Below are 23169 nucleotides of genomic sequence, written 5' to 3'. Positions count from 1 at the left end.
AATGACAAGCCACCCTGATTAATGAAATAAGTTAGTATTGGTTCATGGTATCGGTTAACTTTTACGAGTATGAGTACACACACATTTTACAGTATCGGCCCAGATACCCGATACCAGTATCTGTATCAGTGCATCCCTAACAAACACTACATTTCTTTCCTCTATAATGTCACTTTTGATTTAGTTACATGGCAAAACTCTTCCAGTATGTAGAAGTTTCATCTTATTTGTTATTTTTAGTTAATTATAATGATTCTGATAGCAACAAGTCTAAACTTTGTTCTTTTTCACTCATTTTTTAGTTTCTAACATTGCAATACAGCAGCTACCCATATTAAATTTTCAGGGTTGAAAAAGACTCATACACCCAAGTTTTGTCTTTATTTAAATTTTGGTCTAGAATAATAATAATAATGTCTGAAAATGTATAATAATAAATAACAATCAAACATAATCTGTGAGATTAAAATGTGTTTTATGGCTGGTTTTAAAGATTAAAGGGACAGGACCAATATTGTGAATTTCAATTTAGTTTTATTTATACAGTGTCAAATCACAACAACAGCCAGCTCAAGGTGCTTTATATTGTAAGGTAGACCCTACAATAATACATACAGAGAAAAACCCAACAATCATATGACCCCCTATGAGCAAACACTTTGGCGACAGTGGGAACAGAAAAACAGGAAGAAACCTTCGGCAGAACCAGGTTAAGAGTGAGATGGAAGCTGTGGAAGAGAGACAAAGATAAATAACAGGTATGATTCAATGCAGAGAGGTCTATTAACACATAGTGAGTGAGTTGACTGAAAAGGAAATACTCAATGCATCATGGGAATCCTCCATTGCAGCATAAGTAAGGGAGGATTCAGGGTCACCTGATCCAGCCCTAACTATATGCTTTAGCAGAAAGGAAATGTGGTGTGGGAAAGAGTAAAATAGGAGGAGGATCTCAGAGTACAGGAAGGAGTGGAGTGAAAATACGAAGTAGAATCTTAAAATCATTGCCGTATTTTACATGAAGCCAGTGAAGCTGCTAAAGGAAGGGGGTCCTATGAAAGCTATTCTAATAAAAACACAACAGCTGCATTTTGAATCTGCTGAAATCTGTGTGGTAAGGCAGGAAGGATAGAATTACAAGGATTGATATGAGATCAAACCAGAGCCTGTACTAGTATAGCATTACTGTTAGCTGTGAGGGAAGGGCATAGCCTATAGCCAGCTTTGTGCTTCAGTATCATTGGCCATATAGTTTCAGCAGTAAACATGCAGCACTGTTATGTCTGTGCGGACATGTAGAGTAACAGGAACTCTGATGGTTTCTATGTAATTTCACAAGTATTCGTCTGGAAAGACATAAAAGTAAAGAATGGAAAAGAAATAAAAGTAAAAACTGCAAAAATGTTCAAGCTGTTCTATTTTTAACTGACACAATTATTATTTACAAGATTATATCAAGGAGAAAAAAGCAGTTGATGCTGGTTAAATGGTACACTGTACAGTGCTCCTTGTTATTGTTTCCTGCTCCATAATTGTAACATCACAAGTAAAACGGCAGGGGGCGCCATTGGAGTGTTTAAGGCTAGACTATCATTTTAGGTAGCGCTCACTTTAGTTAAGTGGGCTGAAACAGTGAAACTTGCCTCTCTGCCAGCGTCAAGAAGTTTAAACTCTGAGATATCTTAATATGAGAAAAAGAAGCACAATTTCAACAGTGTGCCTCGTTTTTTCTACATGGTAAAGAAATGCTGCCGTAGTAAAAGAGAAATCTGTCAGCATGACTCTAACTTTAAGAAATAAATGTGTAAAATTACAGAAAACGTTCTGGTCATTACTGATAATGTCCTTAAATTATAAAACAGAAACTTTTAATCACAGAAAATGTCCCATTTTATTTTATTACTATTGTATTTTCTTTTTTAAAAAATGATTATGTTACACATTGTAAATAAACTCAAACTTTAATCATAGAAACAATAGAAGAAATTGCAGTTAGAAGTCCAAAATGTATGCCCTCATTCACATTGTCCAAACCTGTCCAGTGGGCCAGATTGGAGTCATTGTGGGTCTGACTCTGGCCCCTGGGCCTTATATTTGACACCCTTGGTTTAAGACCAAAAGTGAGGCCACTCCTTAATGCAACCCCTGACGGTTAAATTCAACATCAATAAATGAACCATAATGTAAATCAAATTTGCTTATAATGGCTCTAGAATTGAGTAAAGAGTTGTTGTGATTCACCTTCAATCTGACTTTAATTTAATTTAATTTAATTTAAATTTTACATCAATAATTCAGTTATCATTGAAAATTTACTAGGATCAGGATGTGAGAGATACATCTAGCCTTTCAGCTGATTACTGAAGCCTCATCAATGGTCAGTGAAAGGGAGGCTGTCAAGAAATTATTTTTAAGGTAGAGAAAAGGCTGAGGTATGGAAATTACTGGGGAAAAACCCTCCTGTTGTCTGATGAGCTGATTAATCCAAATTTGACATTTTTGTCAAAGTCTGGAGGAGGCCAGGAGAGAAGTACAATTATACAAACTCTGGTTTGCGCTTTTATACTACACTTTTCCAACTAAATATACAGAAATGAGTTGTGGCCAAAGATGTTTGGACAGTACCGTGATCTATTGCACATCGCCCGTTTTGTGCACATTAATAGCGGTGCAATTGTTTTAAATAAACTATAATTCCCAACAAATAGGAACAGTTCCTGCTAAAGATTAAAGCGTATACCTGTATACACTGGTTGCTTTGTGCACCACCTGCCATGTCCAATTTTGCTTGTTGTTAAAGTGCTGGTAATTGCTGCAGTATTCTCCTGAACGAGTAATAAAAACAAAAACAAATGCACGGTTATTACACTATTCAGTTAATTATCTTAAAACAATACAAATCTTTACATCATCACGGCTGGAGATCAAACATCAAGTGATCTCCTGCTGTGGTGCTGAGAAGAGCGCCAATAAACAGTCAGACTGTATGCACACATGAATATAACAGGCTGGTTGCAGAAAGAAATGTTTTCTTCGCAGACTCATATAATCTGACACAATCCCGACTGTTCAAAGCATGCACATTGAAAAAGCATGACTATTGTGCTTCTACTGAAGAACTGTGGTGTGATGAGATTGCTTAAAGTTGTAAGTTTTGACATGTGCTAAATAACACAAATGTAAAAAAATGTTTACTGTTAGTAAAGAAGAAACAGAAGAAGAAACAGGGACAGTTGACAGCAACGCCGGTGGTTCTCCTTCGTTTACATACCAATGCTCACTATCAGTTTACAGTTTCATTTAGCACAATTACATTTTAATTTGGTGGAAAATTAAAAACAGCTCATCAAATATGAACATTTGGTTGGATTGCCTTTAGTTTATAGTATTTTAGGGAAAATGGTGAGACCCCAGAGACAATGGAGATTAAATAGGGTGACCAACCATCCTCTTTTTTTTTTTTGCACTTGTTGACTTGTAAAACCTATATGACAGTTTTTATTTCACCATTCATTAACCACACAGAGAAGGCATAGTTTAAATATGTTAAAGTTTTCTTTAAGTAAACAGTATTATTAAAGTTCTTCATGACTGGCACAAGTGTCCTCTTTTTTGGAAATCTAAATATGGCCACCCTAGGTTAAATAACCCAACTTTGCTTAAATTAAACCAAAGAAAATAAATAAAAATGTGGCGACCATGGCAGTGATGCAGTAGCTTGTGGTGACTTTAGCAGACAGACAAGCAGAGACGCCGACACCTGAAGAAATCACTTGGATGAGCGACGTTTCTCACACTAAAAATGCTACAAATCAACTTTGTGGACTTTCCTTATTTGGATAATTGAGTGCTCACAAGACCTGCTGCAAGAGCCAATGTCTCCCCTGCACCAGCAAGGCTTTCTTTGCTAATGTACTAAAGGAGATATTGAAAATGTTTCCACACTGCATGATGTTTAGAAAGAGGAAACTTATCTGTTACCAGGATGAATCCCAGAGGGCTTGATTACTCGTCAGTGCTCTGTCTCCACACAAAGCGCAGATGGTAACTGATCTCAGAGCAGTGAAACCTGAGCCAGCCAGCAGCAGCTTGTCTGATTTATCAACAATACACAACCAGAAACATTTGTCGGTCTCTCGGCTTGCCGACCCACATCCCCGTGAAATTAACGGGCGCTACATATTTCAGTGGGGTTCAAGTCAAGCAGAGTCCAGCGTGCTTCTGCAGAGAACAGCCACTGAAGCCACAAGATAGCAGTAATTTAAAGGATGGATGCAAACAAGGGAAAATCTTTAGAATGGAACAGTGTTAGGGATTAAAGCCTTGGTAAGACTTGTACCTTTTGCCTTAGACAAACACAACCGTATTGCAGGGACACGATACTTTCTTGTGTATCATGTATAAAACAGTGCAGTTTAATTCTCATCATACAAATTCAGTAATCATGTTCAAACCTGCATAGATCATTAGTATTAAAGTGAAGTGGACACCATACTCAAAGACTGCCTGTCTATTTCAGTTTTGGGGCTCCAGGTTTGCATTCATGTTGCACATATATAAACATTATGCTTCCTTGCTGGTCTCTCTCAGACGAGCTGGGGAGGTCTGACAACCCAAAGATTCAAAATTCACACCATCAATAATAATTAATAATCAACAGTCTGGTGTTTGACATGGAAAATGCTATTTTGTTACAGTATTGTGGACGATCATGGCAGAAAAATTGTCGGTGCAGATGAACCCTATTCCACTCCTAAAATGTCTGTGGCTCCTTAAGCTCCATAAAAAGTCACAGTTTGGTATATTTCTTGGCTAATAATATGCTATACATTACAGCTTACATGAAAAGCACACTTCAAATAACCCTCCTCAATCTCAGACAGACAGGATCTTGAGATATAAACAGAAAGAAAACCACTGCTCTATAGCACCACTAGTGGTCAAAAGCATATACAACGGCCTTTAAACTCATCTCCTTTAGCTGAACACAACTTCCCCCTGTAAACATTAAGAAATACTCCATTTTATACATAAAGTTGTTGTTTTTTAACAAATAAAGATCAAATACAGAACACAACAAATCTTTTAATTAAATATTAAAAATGAACAATAAGGAGCTACTTGGCACTGCTCTAAGGCAAACAGTAGTAACTTACAAAGCAGTCATAACTCAAAGCAATTTAAAGACTAAAGACTAAAAAACACTTGTTGGACAAAGTTCTGCTACAATAGAAGCATCAATGTAAAAAACAAAAAAAAAACCTTAAAATATCAGACAACATAAATACAAATTTTGGGAAAACATTATTTTGACAAATTTCCTTTAAAAGCCATAAAAAGTGCTATTGGTCTCATTCTCCAAATAAGAGATTGTTGCAATGACTGAACTCATTTTGAATCAGAGTCTGATATAAAAACACAACAACTTAATTATTTGGTTAAAAATGTTAGATGGATTTTTTCCCCTGAAAAATCGAAAAACAAACAAACAACAACAACAACCCAGAAACATCAATTCTATTAAATTCTCTCAGGAAAAGTCAGTGAGGAGAAAGTGATGGAGAGCAGAGTTATCCACAACATCCTCTGCATGTCCCTGCAGTCTTTTGGTTCAAACAGTCCTTCAGTCCTGGTCTTGTTTCGGTTTAATTGACAGGCACCCCGAACATCCACCGAGTCCCTTCTCCTTTGTGTTGTAGTCAAAGCGAGGCAGAACAAGAACGCTGCCATCTGGATCGCCCTTACAGGCGCCACTGGTGGCTTCATCCAACGCTCTCTCCTCTTCCACAGACATGATGCTTTTCACCAAGCATGTGATGGCAGCGTCGATGTTGGTGTTGTCCTGGGGAGAGAAAGAGAGAGAGAGATAGGATGAAGCTGAAGGGTTGAAAATGGAGGTAGAAATAGAGAAATGTCGTAACAGTAAAATCCACCATATTGTCCATGTAAGTATTTAAGGGTTGTCTTAAGGAGCTTAATTACCAAATTTCCCAGAGGAACCCACCCAAGGGAGTAATAAAGTTTTATCTTATCTTATCTTAATCAAGGAAAAACTTGGACAAATGACTAAAACTCGTCTTGTTTGGATTTAAAAGAGCTCTGGGTAATGACCCAAAGAAAGAGATAATGGACACAAGCAGCAGGAACAAGCTTTCTCTGAAGGGTGGCTGGGCTCAGCTTATTGATAGAGTTAGGAACTTGGTCATTTCAGAGGTGCTAATCCGTCAAAGGGAGCCAGCTAAGTGAGCCACTTCCTGTATGTCCTGGGGTAGACTTAGGAGACACTGGTGTCCTAAGTCTACCCCAGTGCTCAGTGGCTCAGTGCTTTGTCTCTAAGAGTTGGAGGAGGTGGCTGAGGACAGGGAGGTTTGGGCATCTCTGCGCACATGTCTGCAGAGTCCAGAACAGCTGGAAAAGGGTGCATTTTCAATAGAATGGTGACCTATTGGGAACCACAGCTTCAACTTCATTTTGTCCTAAATTTGCTTTGCATGATTTACATGCCTTGGTGCAGCAAAGATTATCTAACAAGGAAGAGACACATTAGCAGTCACAAAGAAAACACAGATATACTTCCTGCAGACCCGAACAACAACAACAATAACAAATAACAATGCAAAGATGTGCAATAGAGAACGTGTTCATCTATGCCATCACCATGTGGCTTCTTTTTTTAAACGCAGCTTTCTTGAGTTCGAGAGATACCGCTTACCCAGTATGTACTCTGTTCACAACTTTCCCTCTAACAGTACAAAATCACACAACTACCATAACAAACACTATTGTGGATTAAATCAGTCCACACAAAATCATGTGATTGCTTTAACAAGTTGCCACACTGTTCCTCTTATGCCAACTCATTTTATTATTATTTATTACCAATTTGCTTTTTTTGAGTTTGTATTGCAGCCCTTTAGCAGCAATTCCTATTTTCTTGTGTGTGTTGTGAACCGTAGGGAGATGAAATATTTCTGTATGCTCATTCATTTAATGGCAATAAAGATCTTCTCGTTCTAATCATTTAACTCCTTTCTCTTTCAGACCACCATCTCTTTAAGGCAACTTTTTTCTGATTGGGTGCCCACTGGAAACAAAGGGTTTGAACAGCAGGGGGCCTGTGATGACCGTATTAGGGATCTCAGCTATTGCTGACATGAGTAAAAGAGTAAACAAACATTGAAATGGAGCATTCACGGTTGTCCTGAGCTTTTGGCACGTACACTGAAACTTCATTACCTGAAACTTTGATAATCTTTAATGGGAGCAGCTACAGCTGAACGTCTATATTAATCATTTTTTCCATCGTAAAGCTGAAATATTTAAAATATTAACTTTAAATAACTGATCAAATATTCTTTTTGTCTACAACATCTACTAAAAAAGGAAACTCACTAAAGTCTACTTCATTTCATTATGAGTAAACTTGTTTCTGTTATGTAACGGGTAAAAAGAGGACATGAGGCTTTGAAGGTTCTGTAAGGTGAAGAATGAAAAGCTGTGCTTCCAGCCTTCCACCTTCAATTTAATAATTTAAATAAATTGGATCAACAGATGAGCCACAGTAAGCGCCGTGTTCTCACTTTATTTTCCTTTTAAGTTTTAACTGAATTCCAAGTTTTTCTGTTGGTACTTTTAGCCGATACGAACTAATTGAATTCTGCAAGTTGGCAGCTACGAGAGCCAGCTGTGACTGAATATTGAAAACTTATATAACTGGATATTATGTGAACATGACATTCACTATAACCTGATGTACCTAACTTCTTTTCTTCTAACAGCCTAGAAGAAGACATGCTTTATTTTTGTAAAGGGCCAGTATGTACAGTGGGGCAAAAAAGTATTTAGTCAGCCACCGATTGTGCAAGTTCCCCCACTTAAAATGATGACAGAGGTCAGTAATTTGCACCAGAGGTACACTTCAACTGTGAGAGACAGAATGTGAAAAAAAATCCATGAATTCACATGGTAGGATTTGTAAAGAATTTATTCGTAAATCAGGGTGGAAAATAAGTATTTGGTCACCTCAAACAAGGAAAATCCCTGGCTCTCACAGACCTGTAACGTCTTCTGTAAGAAGCTTTTCTGTCCCCCACTCGTTACCTGTATGAATGGCACCTGTTTGACCTCATCATCTGTATAAAAGACACCTGTCCACAGCCTCAACCAGTCAGACTCCAAACTCCGCCATGGCCAAGACCAAAGAGCTTTCGAAGGACACCAGGAAAAGAATTGTAGACCTGCACCAGACTGGGAAGAGTGAATCTACAATAGGCAAGCAGCTTGGTGTGAAAAAATCAACTGTGGGAGCAATCATCAGAAAATGGAAGACATACAAGACCACTGATAATCTCCCTCGATCTGGGGCTCCACGCAAGATCTCATCCCGTGGGGTCAAAATGATCATGAGAACGGTGAGCAAAGATCCCAGAACCACACGGGGGGACCTGGTGAATGACCTGCAGAGAGCTGGGACCAAAGTAACAAAGGTCACCATCAGTAACACACTACAACGGCAGGGAATCAAATCCCGCAGTGCCAGACGTGTTCCGCTGCTGAAGCCAGTGCATGTCCAGGCCCGTCTGAAGTTTGCCAGAGAGCACATGGATGATACAGCAGAGGATTGGGAGAATGTCATGTGGTCAGATGAAACCAAAGTAGAACTTTTTGGTATAAACTCAACTCGTCGTGTTTGGAGGAAGAAGAATACTGAGTTGCATCCCAAGAACACCATACCTACTGTGAAGCATGGGGGTGGAAACATCATGCTATGGGGCTGTTTTTCTGCCAAGGGGACAGGACGACTGATCCGTGTTAAGGACAGAATGAATGGGGCCAAGTATCGTGAGATTTTGAGCCAAAACCTCCTTCCATCAGTGAGAACTTTGAAGATGAAACGAGGCTGGGTCTTCCAACATGACAATGATCCAAAACACACCGCCCGGGCAACAAAGGAGTGGCTCCGTAAGAAGCATTTGAAAGTCCTGGAGTGGCCTAGCCAGTCTCCAGACCTCTACCCCATAGAAAATCTGTGGCGGGAGTTGAAAGTGCGTGTTGCTCGGTGACAGCCCCAAAACCTCACTGCTCTTGAGAAGATCTGCATGGAGGAATGGGCCAAAATACCAGCTACTGTGTGTGCAAACCTGGTAAAGACCTATAGTAAACGTTTGACCTCTGTTATTGCCAACAAAGGTTATGTTACAAAGTATTGAGTTGTATTTTTGTTATTGACCAAATACTTATTTTCCACCCTGATTTACGAATAAATTCTTTACAAATCCTACCATGTGAATTCATGGATTTTTTTTTCACATTCTGTCTCTCACAGTTGAAGTGTACCTCTGGTGCAAATTACTGACCTCTGTCATCATTTTAAGTGGGGGAACTTGCACAATCGGTGGCTGACTAAATACTTTTTTGCCCCACTGTAAATGAGACGGTGCTGACAACACTGTTTTCAACCCTGTACTGTCTGGGTGTCATCACCCCAGGTCAGACTGTGGGCTTTTGAAGCTTTGGAGTTGAATTGTTTCTTTGGATGATAGATACTTTTTTAATCCCAATTGTTCAATTGTTACAGCAGCACATGCGTATTAAGCTTTCTGGAGTATTTTAGTATTTTGTTTTTTCTTAATTAATTAAATATATTCCTCAGTTTTATTCATTCGGAATGTTTCCTGGATAAGACAGCGAAGTTCTTCTAATTGTCGGTGGTTCTCCGTTTAGTTACAGTTCTCACTTCTTGTTTTATATTAATAGTTGTCTTGTCTCTAGAGTGTGTTTAGTTTTACTTCCCCTTCTGTCTCATTGTCTTAGATTACTGTCACCTGCCTCTTGTCACCCTTGCGAATACATAACAGTCTTCCTCTCAGTCTTGGTTTCAGCGTTTGTTAGCTTCCTCTATGCGCGTTATCCACTAAGTTTTGGATTGTGTTTGTGTTTCTGGAGGACTTTTCTGGTGGAAATTCAACAATGCAAAATAAAGCTTTACCTAAAACCAACCTCCATTTGGGTTCCAAACACTCATTTGATTCATGACACCAGGGCTAAGAAAAAATTAAGCCATCGCAGGCGTGCTATATGCTGCAGTTCCTCTAGTGGCCACTTGAGGCTGCCTCTAAAAGCGAGTCGGTCCCCATTGACTCCCATGGTAAAATGCACAACTGTGCAGCAGAAATAATCATTTTTACAGCCTTACAGCTGCCTACAACATTTTTTAAATTTCTCATTCTGTATTTATTGGTCAAAAAACAAAATTTTCCCCTGGATACAAACTTTGGTGACGTGACATCAGATTTGCAGGCGAGTGATGAATATGGAAATCTGAGGAATTGGAATATAAGAAAACATTTTTTCCTTTCTTTTTAAAAAAAACTTGATCATAATATCATATCATAATAATCAGAATGATAATGAGAATCATGAGAATAACTGTATATGTGATGATAATCATACAAAGTTTTGTTAAGATTGGCACACCAGTTGTGGAAGCGATACACACAGACATATATACACATGCTAAACTATAAGCATTACAGTAAGACAGGGGGTGTGGCTTGTTTATTGTGACCAAATCTAACACCCATTAAATGCTGACAGGAAGACAGAAACAGAAAATAATCTCATCTTGCCTTGGCAGAGGTTTCATACCAGTCGACAAATCCGTACTCTTTGGAGAAGTTCTCCAGTTTGGGCAGCTTGGGGCACAAACCATGACGCCGCTGGTCACATTTGTTGGCCAACAGAACAGCTGGAACTGGCCTCCCATTGCTGAGGGCAACCTAATGAATCCCAGAGGAAGATGGAAAAAGAAATGCAATGAAAAGAATTCATGATGAAGCAACAAAGACCTGTCGAAGCTTCCAGTAGATGAGCCTCAATTTGAAGTGCTTCACTGTAATCTGCAGTTTGTGAAGGGATACAGCAGCATTAAGTGATGACATCTGTCTGCTTTGTTATGCCTATTTATTTATCCATATCGATATCAGAGAGGCATCAGGCTTGTAATACAGTGATAAAAAAATAAATACTGATTTGGCTATTACATAGTTGATAGGCAGAGGGCACTGAGAGTAAGATGACAATATAAAAGGGATTGCTTGCAGGGATGGGCCTCTGTCTGCAGCCCCTGCTGAGCATTACAGTTTTAGCTCAATGTTTCAATGTTAAGCTGTAATGTATGCAAATGTGCTTTTCCCCAATCTTATAACCCTCAAAGCACAATTTGTATCTGTCCAGAAGAAGCTCTAAGCCTCACCGTAGATCTTTGAACATAGTTAGCATCAAGCTGGTAAAACACTGTAGGTAATAAAGGAGACATTTCTCACAAGGAAACACACATATACACACACTATATATAGCCTTGACTTGTGGTCTTTGTTTTATACTTGTTTTTCTTCTCCTTAATGTCTTTAGTGAGGTCTCTTCTTTTTCAGTGAAAAGTATTTTAAAAATAAGATTAAAAAAAGAAATACACCTCCAAATATAACTCTTTAACTGCTGGATGTGTAAAAGAAAACAACAAAACAACTTCACTTTTGTGTAAAGTACTTCTACTGCTTTGAAGTGGCAAATGAAATCAGTTAGTCAGTCAGCTGTCTGTCATTTGATACTAAGCTGAGAGTAAGCTGGTCATTTGAGGACTGCTTCCTCATGACCAAACTGGAAAATAGCCCAGATTAGCAAACGGGGATTCTGGGGATTAGGGGAAATCAAGAAAAAACTAAACAAAAAATTAACACACAAAAATGTACAAAAGTTTATTTCCCATTATTTTTAGATCTTGTATACATATATTATCAAAACATATATATCGTAACAAAATGATATGTGTAGAATACAACTGTCTATATCTCACCTGCTGCGTTCTCCCTGACATTGCTGAGTCACAAACTAGGCTAGCTATCCTGAATACAGTACTTCCAAAATGAATAAAACAAGGAAAAGTGAGGTAAAAAAAACAAAACAAACAAACAAACAAAAAACACAAAACAAAACCTTCACCACCAACAACAGGAAAACAGAAAAGGGGATGCACAACTATTGAGAAACCACTTTTTTTTTTTTTTTTTTTTGGCTAAATCAGGATGAAAACACAACATTTAACTTTAAGCAGTGGCTTTCCATCAATGCAAACAAGGTAGGCAATTGTTCAGTAAAATATAAAAATAGACATCAATTAAAGCCAAAGTAAAGTGACCACTCTTTTATCTCAGACAGTGCTCTGTCATAAAGCTTCTCCTGTTGCTTGTTTGCATCTATCGTTTAAATTGTTGACATCTTGTTGGCACAGTTGACCACTGTCTCTAGAAGCAGGCTCAACTCTGCTTGGCTTAGGTTCCACTGAAATATGCAGTGCATCAGTTTTACAGGCATAGGTATCCTGCCAACAATGGCTAGAGGTTTTCAAGCTGCGAGACAAAGCACATGCATACTGTGGAGAAATGTTGGTCTTTCACTTTGACCTGATGTGCTGCCTCTAACTCTGCTTTCACTGCTCTGAGATCAGTTACAATCTGCAAAGTGAAATAGAGCCAACACTAGCAAGTAAACAAGCTTCTGTGATTTATCATCTTAAGTTAAAAGAAAAACATGAAAAAAACCCCAACATTTTCTTATTTATTTTTCATATAATATAAGCTTCTAGAGAAGCTATAAGGTGCCTTTTTTAAGTAAGGGCTCTCCAGTGTGCATGATTGTGCGCATTCCTGTATCACATGTTTAATTATTAGAGAAAGAGGAAACAAAGCCTAGTGACTTGATCTGGGCTTGTCTGTTTAACCTGTTGAGCATGAGCCCCCAAACAAATCATTAGTTATGGATGCTAGACTCTGGTTAATAAACTACATTAAGATTATGTGCAACCCAAATTCCAAAAAGTAGAGATGCTGTGTAAAAAGATTTGCTTATTTTGAATCTGGTGGCAGCAACATGTCTCTTTGTGTGCAAAACACTAGAAAGAAACAGCTGAAGGAATATTTTGCAGCTAATTACTGCCAACAGATTGGTCACATGATTGAGTAGAAAAAAGAGGCAGAGTTTTTCAGAAGTAAATATGAGCAGAGGTTCTTGGGCTTTTCTTTGTTTTGCTGTTGTTTTTATTAACATTTTAAAATGTTCCAACTTTTTCAGAAAGTCTGACATACTTCAATCCTACAACAATATTAGATTTTTCACCGTGATTCATGCAAATTTATTTGCCTCAGCCCCAAGTTTGTAGATTTTAATTCAGAACAAAGAAATAAATTTCTTAAAACTTTTTAAACTGCACTCATTTCCTCCTTCACGAACTCCTTGTGGTAGGGTGTGGCTTGCGGTGCCATGCAGGGAGGGCGGACGCACCTGCGAGCAATCTGCAAACATGCCCTCTGACTACAAAAAGTGGTGCAAGTGGTGGTGTATTGTGATGTGATGCATGTGCGGCTGACAGCCGAGAGCTGCAGCCGCGGTCAATAAAGATGGCTCAAAACTATGACCCGTGGACTCGGCGTGCCTTATTCCCACTAGGGCTGCCACGATTAGTCGATTAGTCACGATTACGTCGACTATTAAAATCGTCTACGACTAATTTAATAGTCGACACGTCGTTTGAAGATTTGTAAGATCCCGAAAGATGCAGGGATAAGTAGTAGGATTTAAGAGTGTAATAACAGACTGAAACAGAAGATGGCAGCACTGCATGTACAAGGATGCCAGCTGCCGTTAAACCCAGAAGAAGAAGCTGTGTCCCAGAATTCATAGCGCGGCCCAGCCAATTCCAGTTTTCAACAATGGCGGCAGCTAGTTAGTTTTAATATTACTCTTATAGGGCTTTGGAGCGTGATGTCACGGGGTGGGTGTGGAAAGGATTTTGGCCTGATGCGCCATTTTCCAGGTTCAAACAAAGCGCAAGCGACAAAGGAGCGAAAGCACACACAACAGCCATGGTTCGTACTTGCTGTGTGGTCGGCTGTAATGTTCGATCGCACAACCGGCACAGGAATAAGCTTAAAAATGGTTTGTCTTTTTATTCTTTCCCAACCTGGAAGCAACATTTGGGAGCTCATATAGCGGACCCAAACTAAGGCGTCTAGCCTGGATAGCAGCCGTGAGACGAGCTGGTATCCAGTTCGCTTCCATCTCCAGATATCACTTAACTTACCTGACATTTTCATTCCGGTAAGTTCTTTATATGTTCATATCACTCTTTATAGCTTAATAATATTATCGTTGGTGGTCTCGGAGGTTATAGAAATTGCGAAAAAACATCGAATGGAGTGACTTTGCAGACATACGTGCTATGTAACGATTCGCTAATTCTTTCGCACAACTGTAGGGAAACCTGCCTATGAAATGGCTGTAATATCTTGCCCGATTATCAATGTGGTAGTTTGCATCAACTTTACAATTATGGGCACATAATATGACAACGAGATTTTAGCAGTTTATTGATAAATGTATAACATCAACTGTGGTAGGGGGTGAACCATAGCTATTACACTTGATGCACTCCAGCTGACTTACCTTGGTTTGAATGACGACGTCCTCACAGTTTAGCGGCTTGAAAATAGCCAAATCTTGCACCCAGCCGTTTGTAAATTGGATGTGCGCCTCCAGCAATTTGTAATTACAAAACTGGTTCGCAGTGTAAGCACTTACTCCACAAACAAGATATGGGAAGATATCGGGGTAGGACAGTGGAGGTAAGTCGTCTGGCTCCACTGCCGTATTTCATATGGGTCCACATTTGCGATGCACTCTATTTTTTTCAAGTACCGGTGCTTCACCTCTGGACGTAATAGGTCTCTATACCATCTATTTTCTTTTGAGCTGCTTTTAAGCATGTTTCTTGTCGTCGTCGTTCACAGTGTGTTTGTTTTGATTTATGGACCTGGAAGATAGCGCCGAGCTCCCACAATACATTGCGGCGTGACGTCAACTCCAAAGCCCCATTATTCTTTCTGGGTCACAAAATAAACTTAACATATTTTCAGGTGAGAATGTAGCTGTGTAAACTTCAAATATCTGCTCGGTTTATCAAGACATCACATATTTGCAAAAACGCTCCGACGTTTTCGGAGACGTCTGTTACCCAAAAGCTCGATAGCTAGAGGGTTCAAGGGTCACTAGAGCCGGTGAGAACACCGGACTCCCGGCAAATCGTTTTCAACCCCCTGCGGTGTTTCGCTACTCAGGTTGAACACGATATGCAAGTCACTCAGATAATTTAAAAATGTTATTGTTTGGCTCTTTTCAGTGTTTATTTGTTCCTCAGTAAATCGGTTTGGCTGAGATTAAAGTTATAGTTTTACACAGCTGAATAAACGTCAAACAGAGAACTGATTAAACAGAAGTGTGAGATGGTAGAGAATTTACTCCAGTGTCCTGTTATACTTTACATGGAAAGAACAGACGGCCGAGTTTATTAAACTCCACAGAGACAATCTGCAAATTCCGTTAAACGTTTAATAAACTGTCATCTTGTCTTTACTTTTAGTTAGCACATACCTTAAACACTTCAAGCTGTAAGCTAATAGTTATATAAGAGCAGATGCTGCTGGTGCAATAAGCTGTACGTTTTACGTCCAATAGACGCATGATCTGATTAGTCAACTAATCGCAAAAATAATCGGTGACTAGTCGACTATCAAAATAATCGTTTGTGGCAGCCCTAATTCCCACCACACTCCTCTTCTCAACTCTCCACCTCCTTCATCTCTGATATTTTACCTTTGAGTCCAGGTCTCCTTTCCATTTAAGGATGGCCTGAAACGTGGACAGCCGGGTCATGTCGAAGACGACGAGTGCACCCACGGCCTCTCTGTAGTACACACGGGTCATGTTGCCATATCGTTCCTGCCCTTTTTAAAGAAAACAGAAGTCAAACCCAGGCCAACGGTAATTTACAGAAGAGACTTTTTAAAAATTTTTTTAAAGCAGAGACATAGAAAAAAATGAGAGAAGAACGGGAGCAACGGTGAACAGACAACGCTGCTTCTGTAAGAAAGCACACAGCTGTTACAAGCAAAAAGATTAATTGCACTAAAATGGAAAAAAACAAGGGAACCGAGTATCACACAGTGGATAAAACAAATGATGGTGGCTTTGCCATTGGAGCGGATAACATGTATACTGAAAAGGAAGTTGGATGTTTTTGAGAAGGTGTGGAGACCATTTGTGAATTTTGTAGAAGGATTTGTATTATCTGAGGAGGACGAGGACTGAGGGCAATGGCATTTGATTTGGGATAATGACAAATTTAGGCCTTTAATGGAGTGATAAATCTGACGACTTTTTTGTTTTCTTTTTGCTGTCTGAGAGGAGTGTATGTTCATGTAGTATTTAGAATGCTGGACTGTTTGTAAGTCATTAAAATGTAAAAAAAGAAATAAAGATATTGTTGGGAAAAAAAGAAAGCACACAGCGCCAAAAAAGACAAAACAGAGGGAGGTACATAAACAAATATACAATTTTGCTATGTATTCGCAGCATATGATAGGATATGAGTGACTGTGTATTTGCCACAGACCATACTTGAAAAATGAGTTTGAGAGATTGCAATGTTACAGACCCAGACCACACAGAGAGGTAGAAAGTGAGTAAAACTAGAGGTGAGAAATGTGACACGAGCCAGAGACAGTGCTTATCAATGCTTATCCCTAAAAGCCTCAGTCTCTAAGTTTTACGTAAAATTGAAAGGCAGTCTGCGCTGCCACGCAGCCCCGCCTACCTACCTCTGGGTAGTGCTCCTGCCTCCAAAGATCCTACATGTACGGTGATGTGTGGTGAGATGTAATGACTATGGTGTCATTAAAAAGGGAGAAACAGATGACCGCACACCACACCCAGCAAAGCCACTTGAATGGTCCAACCAGTCCTATTTGTGTGAGTGATGTGTTGTCAGAGGAAGCGGGGGAAGGAGAGGACTAGGCCTGGAGGAGAGAGCCAGCAAAGCACCCCCCATTTCGAGGAGGCGAGGAACAGCGGATCCGGGACCCATGTTGACTGGAACCCCACACAGTAGGCCAGCACCGGTCTTCCCCACTGCAAAGAGTAGTCCAGCTGGATTTCTCAAAGCCCAGCACGAGCACCTCACTCAACCAACAATGAAGACAAAAAAGCACAACAGACCAGCCAGAGTCTGAGATACGCCACAGCACCAACCCACCCAAGCCATCTAAAGTGATGATAGCTTGGGTGATCACATCAGTTTCTGAAGGTCAAACCATTAATACTAAAACTGGTCACTTTTCATAATAATAACTAACATCTTTCTCAGTATCAAACATTTAGCCCTAGTTTCACAGCACAATAAGACACTTTTTCCTTTTTTTTGTATACAGGAACTGCATATATTCTTCTCACTGCTGACAGACACACACACTTGTTAAAAAAAATGTTGCAAATGAGAGAAGCATGTGTGTGAACATTTAAGTCTCTATCCTGGAAACTAACTTGCTCCACATGATCCCAATATACCGGTGAATCAGCAGTGGAGCATCTGACACACACAGACACAAAACCCTGCGCATGCGCCCAAACACCGAGCACACAAACTGTCTCCTAAAAGCAGATGGTACCGTTCCCTTTTTTTCTGCACACCATCTGATCAGTACTAATAGTATGAGGTCAAAGGTCAACACTACCAATGACCAATGTTTTCAGAATTTAAAATAAGAAAGTCCAGCAATCTAAAAACCAGGAGACCGTGTTCACTCAAAGGTAAATGTACACATGATTTTTTTTTGTATATAACAGTTTATGTAAATAGACCAGAACATGTGTAATATCCTTTTATTTTTTTGTTGTTGTGCTCCTACGAGACTGACATCGCTCTTGCATCCTATGTGTATAATGCGACAGGCAGAGCCAACACCACGTGAGAGCTCCACCCAAAAGGCAGCTCATACACCCTTCTGCATTTAATCAGCGTTATCATTAATATCTAATTCTCTTCCACAGCGTGTCTTTTCCCCGTCTTCCCCCTCACCCCCAGCAGATGGCCACCGGTCCCTGAGTCTGGTTCTGCTGGACATTTCTTCTTGTTAAGAGGGAGTTTTTCTTTCCTTCTGTTGCCAAAATGCTAGATCATGGGGGTGTCATCTGATTGTTTGCTCCTATGGAATGGAACCAGCATGGAAAGCAAACATGACAACTAAAAACAAAACAAAGACAACAACAATAATAAAATCTGTCTATCACACACAACGCCTACTATGTTAAAGTCATAAACACCATGTTTCTTTGTGGGTGAGGGAAGTCGTGATGTCACCATATCAGAAACGAAAACACAAAAGGAAGAGATTATAACTTATAAAAAAATGACTATACGGACAGAACATCTATGTAAAAGAACTCTGTGAAGGCTGACCTAAAAAGAACGTACACCAACTCACATTTTTTATCTTGACATTTGTAACTATAAAACATTCAAATGGGAAAATGCAAAAACTTTGTGACTTAAAAACGCTCCTCGTGACCCTGAACAACCGGCTTCCCTACATTGAGAAAGGCCAGCACAGAACAGCTGTACGGTCACCACATCCACACCGTGAGGACAACATGCCGGCTGTTTGTGTGACCGCAGCAGCTTCATTGTCATTTAGCAGCAAGTCGTGACCTGCCTCGCTGCTAAAGTCCGCCTAGAAAACAGCCTCAGCCGGACCTTTTCATTTAAATGATAACTCTTATCAGCTGGCACGTCACTCAGCACACACAGCGTGTGTGTCTTTGTGTGTCTGTGTGTGTGAGAGGGAGAGGGAGACAGGAGTGAGACCGGAAAGAAAGGAGTTCCCAAAAAATCTAATTACATGCAATTAAAGAGACACATAGGAGGGTTTTATAACCTGAATACAGACAGCTTGTTATGTGCGTCTGCAGGAATGATGGCTGACCACTTTTTTTTTTCAAGGCCACTTCTCAAATCGTGCAACATAATTGTTAGATGCATCAGCAAAAAGCAGCTGAAGAGTGTGAAAATGCAGATTACTGCACGTTTGTTCTGGGGTTTACTGCTTACTTGCATTGTGCACAGTACAGATGCATTTGCTTAACTTTGAGCGAGTTTGTTTATATCTATAGTGGTACTTTTTTAAAGTATGCAGGAGCTACAAAGTACTTTCTAACAGATGCCTGACGCTGTCACATGTTGGCTTACTCTTGCAGCATCGGCATACGCCACAGCTCCAGGAGCAGCATACCACTGACCACTCTGATCTCCGAGCTTCTGGGAATTTACTCAACTTGACTTTAAGATTCTGTTACTTTTATGCTGCGCTATGCTTCTGATGTCAGAGGAAAGTGTCTCTAAATTCACAGGGGAAGTAAACACAGTTATCTCCCCCTCAGCCATCTACAACATGACATGTTGCAGAACCAGAAGTGAAACATGTAATTCACCTAATAAATGTGTTTGAGGGACTCGTTGAAGATATCTGTACTTATTATGAATTAGAAGACGTCTGCTTTTAAAGAGTGCATCCTTGTATGGGAGTACGTTTTGACATTTGTGCCATTTTAAAAGAAAGTTTTCCACAAAGCAACACAGTGCATGTGTCTTACACAGGAGTGGAGTCTGACTGCGTGATAATCATGCAGGACAAAAAAAATACACACTGCAAGTTCGGAAATATTCTAAGATTATTGATTAAGTAACAAAACCCATCTTCTTCTTCTGTTGTTACAATAGATAATCTGCATCCTCATCTATTACAATGATCCTCCTTCATCACATCCATGAAACTCCTCTGTGGCCCTCCTGCTTTGTCCAGTATATCCAGTGTCCCTCTCCTGCACATGTCCAAACCATCTCGGTCGTGTCTCTCTAACTGTGTCTCTGTCTTATACACATTGTTTACATTCTTGAATTTTCCTAAAGATGTTTTTTTCCCTAGACTTTACCCAGAACAGGTGCACGTATCCAGTGCAGTCCTATTAGACATCTTTAACCTGCCAATTTCCTCACATCCACACGAGGATGAGGAACAGGATGAGGTGAGGAAGCTGGCAGGTTAAAGAATCTGTGTACCAGACTCTGCTTGGGTGCGACGACAGCAGCTGACGTCTTGTGTGTCCTGCCGTGTGCTGTGTTCAAGACACTCTACTGTAAGTAATCCTGACCCGACTGTCCCAAAATGACCCCCAAGCTTATGGATGAAGACGGCTGTACGTGACTATGACCCTCACACTGCTCTCTCTATCTCTATGTCATGTTTAGTCAGTGGTTGAAGACGTGACGTGGTCAGTCCCTTTGCTTTCACTGCAGCAGTACGCCTTCAGATTCGTGGGCTCGTATTATTGGGTTACAAGTACGGATGCAGTTCTGAGTAAACATCAGTCTGCTGTTGCAGCTGGTGAAAGGGGAACTCGGCCAAGGTCGTGTTTTCAGTGCTATTTGTCTGCATGCCTGTGGAGCAACAGGTTCTTTGGAGGATCTGTAAAGGAAGTCCTTATGAAATGCGGGTCCTGTATACGTTGCACATTACTGGTCACATCTTTCTATAGTCGCTGTAGGTCGAGCAACGCTATATTACAGATAATGCATGCAGCCCAACTTTCCTGGTTTATTACCTCCTTACTTGTTGTCCGTACTTGCACTGGTCTCTATTTTTTGTTCTAACTGCACTTTGTGTGCACCGTGGACCCTGAGCTTCATATTTTGTCTCTCTGTGTACTTGTATGTGGCTGAGATGACAGTAGAGTTCACTTTGGCATTACTGAGATACAGCTTTGACCTTTCAGCCTCGATGGACGTTTGAAGCTTGCATAGTTCTGAGGGACACAGAAAAAAAAATGGGGGGGGGGGGGGGGGGGGGGTGAAGTTAACTTTTTATTGGTTTGCTGAGGTCATTAGGAGCCGATTTTCATGAAACTTGGTAGCAACATGGCGCATGCGCAAAGGAACAGCTCAATAAAATTTGGTGTGGATCTGACGTGTTTTGGAAAAATATCCAGATATTTACGTTGGGTTTGGTTGAGTGGAGAGTTGTCATCTCTGCATGTACAACTAAAACCTTTCGTGATAGTGTTTCTTGAGTGGGTGAGTGAGTGAGCATTAACCTGTGCAGGTACATTTAAGCCAAACAGCGGTGTGTCATTAGTTGATATTCCACCCACAAAACAATAACAGTATGGTTCACGTACCGGCGATGTCCCACAGCTGCAGCCTCACCACTGTTTTATGGTCCCAGTTGAGCACTTTGAGTGCGAAGTCCACTCCGATGGTGGCCCGGTAATGCTGGGAGAACACCTGGTGGACGTAGCGCTTTATGATGGACGTTTTGCCAACTCCCAGGTCGCCGATCACCAAAACTTTGAGCAGGCGTTCGCGCTGCATGATTACTGAAGACCCCGGTTACGAATTCCGCGTGAACGAGACGTGCAAAAACTGCGAAGAGTGTCACGCTTTTAAATAGTGGATTCTCGCGTAAAAACAAACACCATCGAGAACTCCTCGAGAGCAACTTTGAAGCGCAATAAGGTTTTTAAAACAGGTTTTTGCAAATAAATAAAACAGAACGCGCTATTAAAGTAGATCAGGCGCAAATTACAACAAGTGCGCATATCTTAATGTTCATAGTTATAAATGAAAGCGAGTGTGCCCGAGAGCCGCAGATGCACAAAGGCGGCACAGGAGTGATCTCATGTAACAGTCCACAGCTGATGACTGCTGACCTCAATGACGTCCCGGGACGCTGGTGCTCACATCTCCGTGGCTGCTCTGTGTCCCGGCCAAACACCCACGAGCTGTTTCACAATTTAAACAGTGAAATGGAAAAGAAGAAGAAGAAGATCACGCTTTACGTAAAACTCTGATGAGATAAAGACGAGAAAAAACGAGGCGCTGTTATCTGATGAGTCTGCGGTCTGTGCGCGCTTCTGCAGCAGTTTGCTCTACTGCCACGACTTCAGAGAACAAACTGCGTTTCTGACAGCAGCTCACTGTCTTATAGAGCCACGCCCACATACTGCCAGTGTGTGTGTGCTTTTCAAACGCACAGCGCGCATATTAAACGCTGTGATGTGCAGAGGATGGACACACAAACAGGAACAGCTCTGAGGCACTCTGACACCTTCTTCGGTCTAAGTTTAGTTTCCTCTGCTGTCATTGTACCCGCCCTATCTGTTGGTCTTTGCTCAGGGGAACTCAGTGGTTTTACATGAAGTGCTATTTACTTAAAATGACTCAGTAAACCAGCAGAAAATACAGCGAACAAGTTCACAAGGTGCAGGCAGTGTTTTAAAAGCTTGGTGGATGGGACAGTGCAAAAGTATGAGACGCTAGGAGTGAGGAGAGGGAACTTTCAGATCCAGGGCTGAGGGTTTTCATCAGACTTTATTTTCTATGAGTAGGTTTGGCTTTAAGTCAGCAGAGAAGTTTGCGGCAGTCCGGGGTTACAGGTGCATCGTTCTCCTGTTTTAGTGTCGCTTCAGGCTGAATTCTTTTTGTGCTTGCAGATCCTTTTTTGCACGGAAACATGTTTGAAATAAATTATAAATCTCCCAAGCCAAACACAAACCAGCGCATTACTTAACATGCTGTGCTCCCTCTGCTGACTGGAGTCTACCATGGGACAGCAGCTCTGGGTTTCTGGGGGCTGATTGGGTGACTGGGCTGATTTGTCACACAGATTTGGGAAACACTTGCAGTATGTTCTGTGTTTAGCAGGTAGTTAGTTTAAGGATCCCAGATAACTGCAGGCTCAGCCTGTCTCAGTTTATTCTGCTTGATCACCGGTCAGCTGTGCCTCGGGTGGAAGAGCCGATCATCTAACAAGCAGAAGGTCAGCGGATCCCTGATGACTGATGGTCACGTTGAAGAATTCTTGGGAAAGATACTGAACCCTGAGTTTCCCCTGAAGCATCAATCAGAGTGTGAGTGTGTGTGTGAATGTTGGATAAAGCCATGGATTAAAAACTCTATATGAATGGGACTTGCAGTAGAAATCACTTTGCACCCAACTGAGTAGAAAGGCAGTGTGTGTTATTAACTGTCCAGTCAGACTGTCTCTCAGTCAGCAGGTGAGCTGTTGTTTACATCTCCTAAATATAACTAAAAGCCACGAGGACTCCCGTCTTCACAATCCCACATCAGCTCTGTGACATTTCAGTCAGACCTCTATCACATTTTTCCTTTTGTTTTCTGCGTCCACATTTAAAAAGCACCTGACCCACGCAGCACAATCACTCTTTAAA

General features: G+C 40.6%; 1 protein-coding gene across 2 annotated transcripts; it reads right to left on the bottom strand.

Moving 5' to 3' along the window:
* Positions 1–377: 377 nt before the first annotated feature.
* On the bottom strand, positions 378–21914 carry LOC146522462 (ras-related protein Rab-38). 2 transcript variants are annotated; one of them, XR_014873076.1, is made up of 5 exons: positions 21118–21914; positions 15706–15836; positions 10629–10778; positions 2741–5842; positions 378–728 (listed from the first exon to the last, which is right to left on the bottom strand). XR_014873076.1 is itself a non-coding variant. In XM_085153833.1 (4 exons), the coding sequence occupies exons 1-4, from the start codon at positions 21308–21310 to the stop codon at positions 5624–5626; spliced, it is 693 nt and encodes a 230-aa protein (XP_085009959.1). In that variant the 5' UTR covers positions 21311–21914; the 3' UTR covers positions 982–5623. The 2 variants fall into 2 exon arrangements, 1 of the variants encoding a protein (XP_085009959.1); XM_085153833.1 differs by lacking the exon at positions 378–728 and having other exon boundaries at positions 982–5842.
* Positions 21915–23169: the final 1255 nt, after the last annotated feature.

Source organism: Neolamprologus multifasciatus, chromosome 3 (genome assembly GCF_963576455.1).
Source record: "Neolamprologus multifasciatus chromosome 3, fNeoMul1.2, whole genome shotgun sequence".
NCBI classification, from domain to species: Eukaryota; Metazoa; Chordata; class Actinopteri; order Cichliformes; family Cichlidae; genus Neolamprologus; species Neolamprologus multifasciatus.
This window is presented reverse-complemented; position numbering and strand designations above follow the sequence as displayed.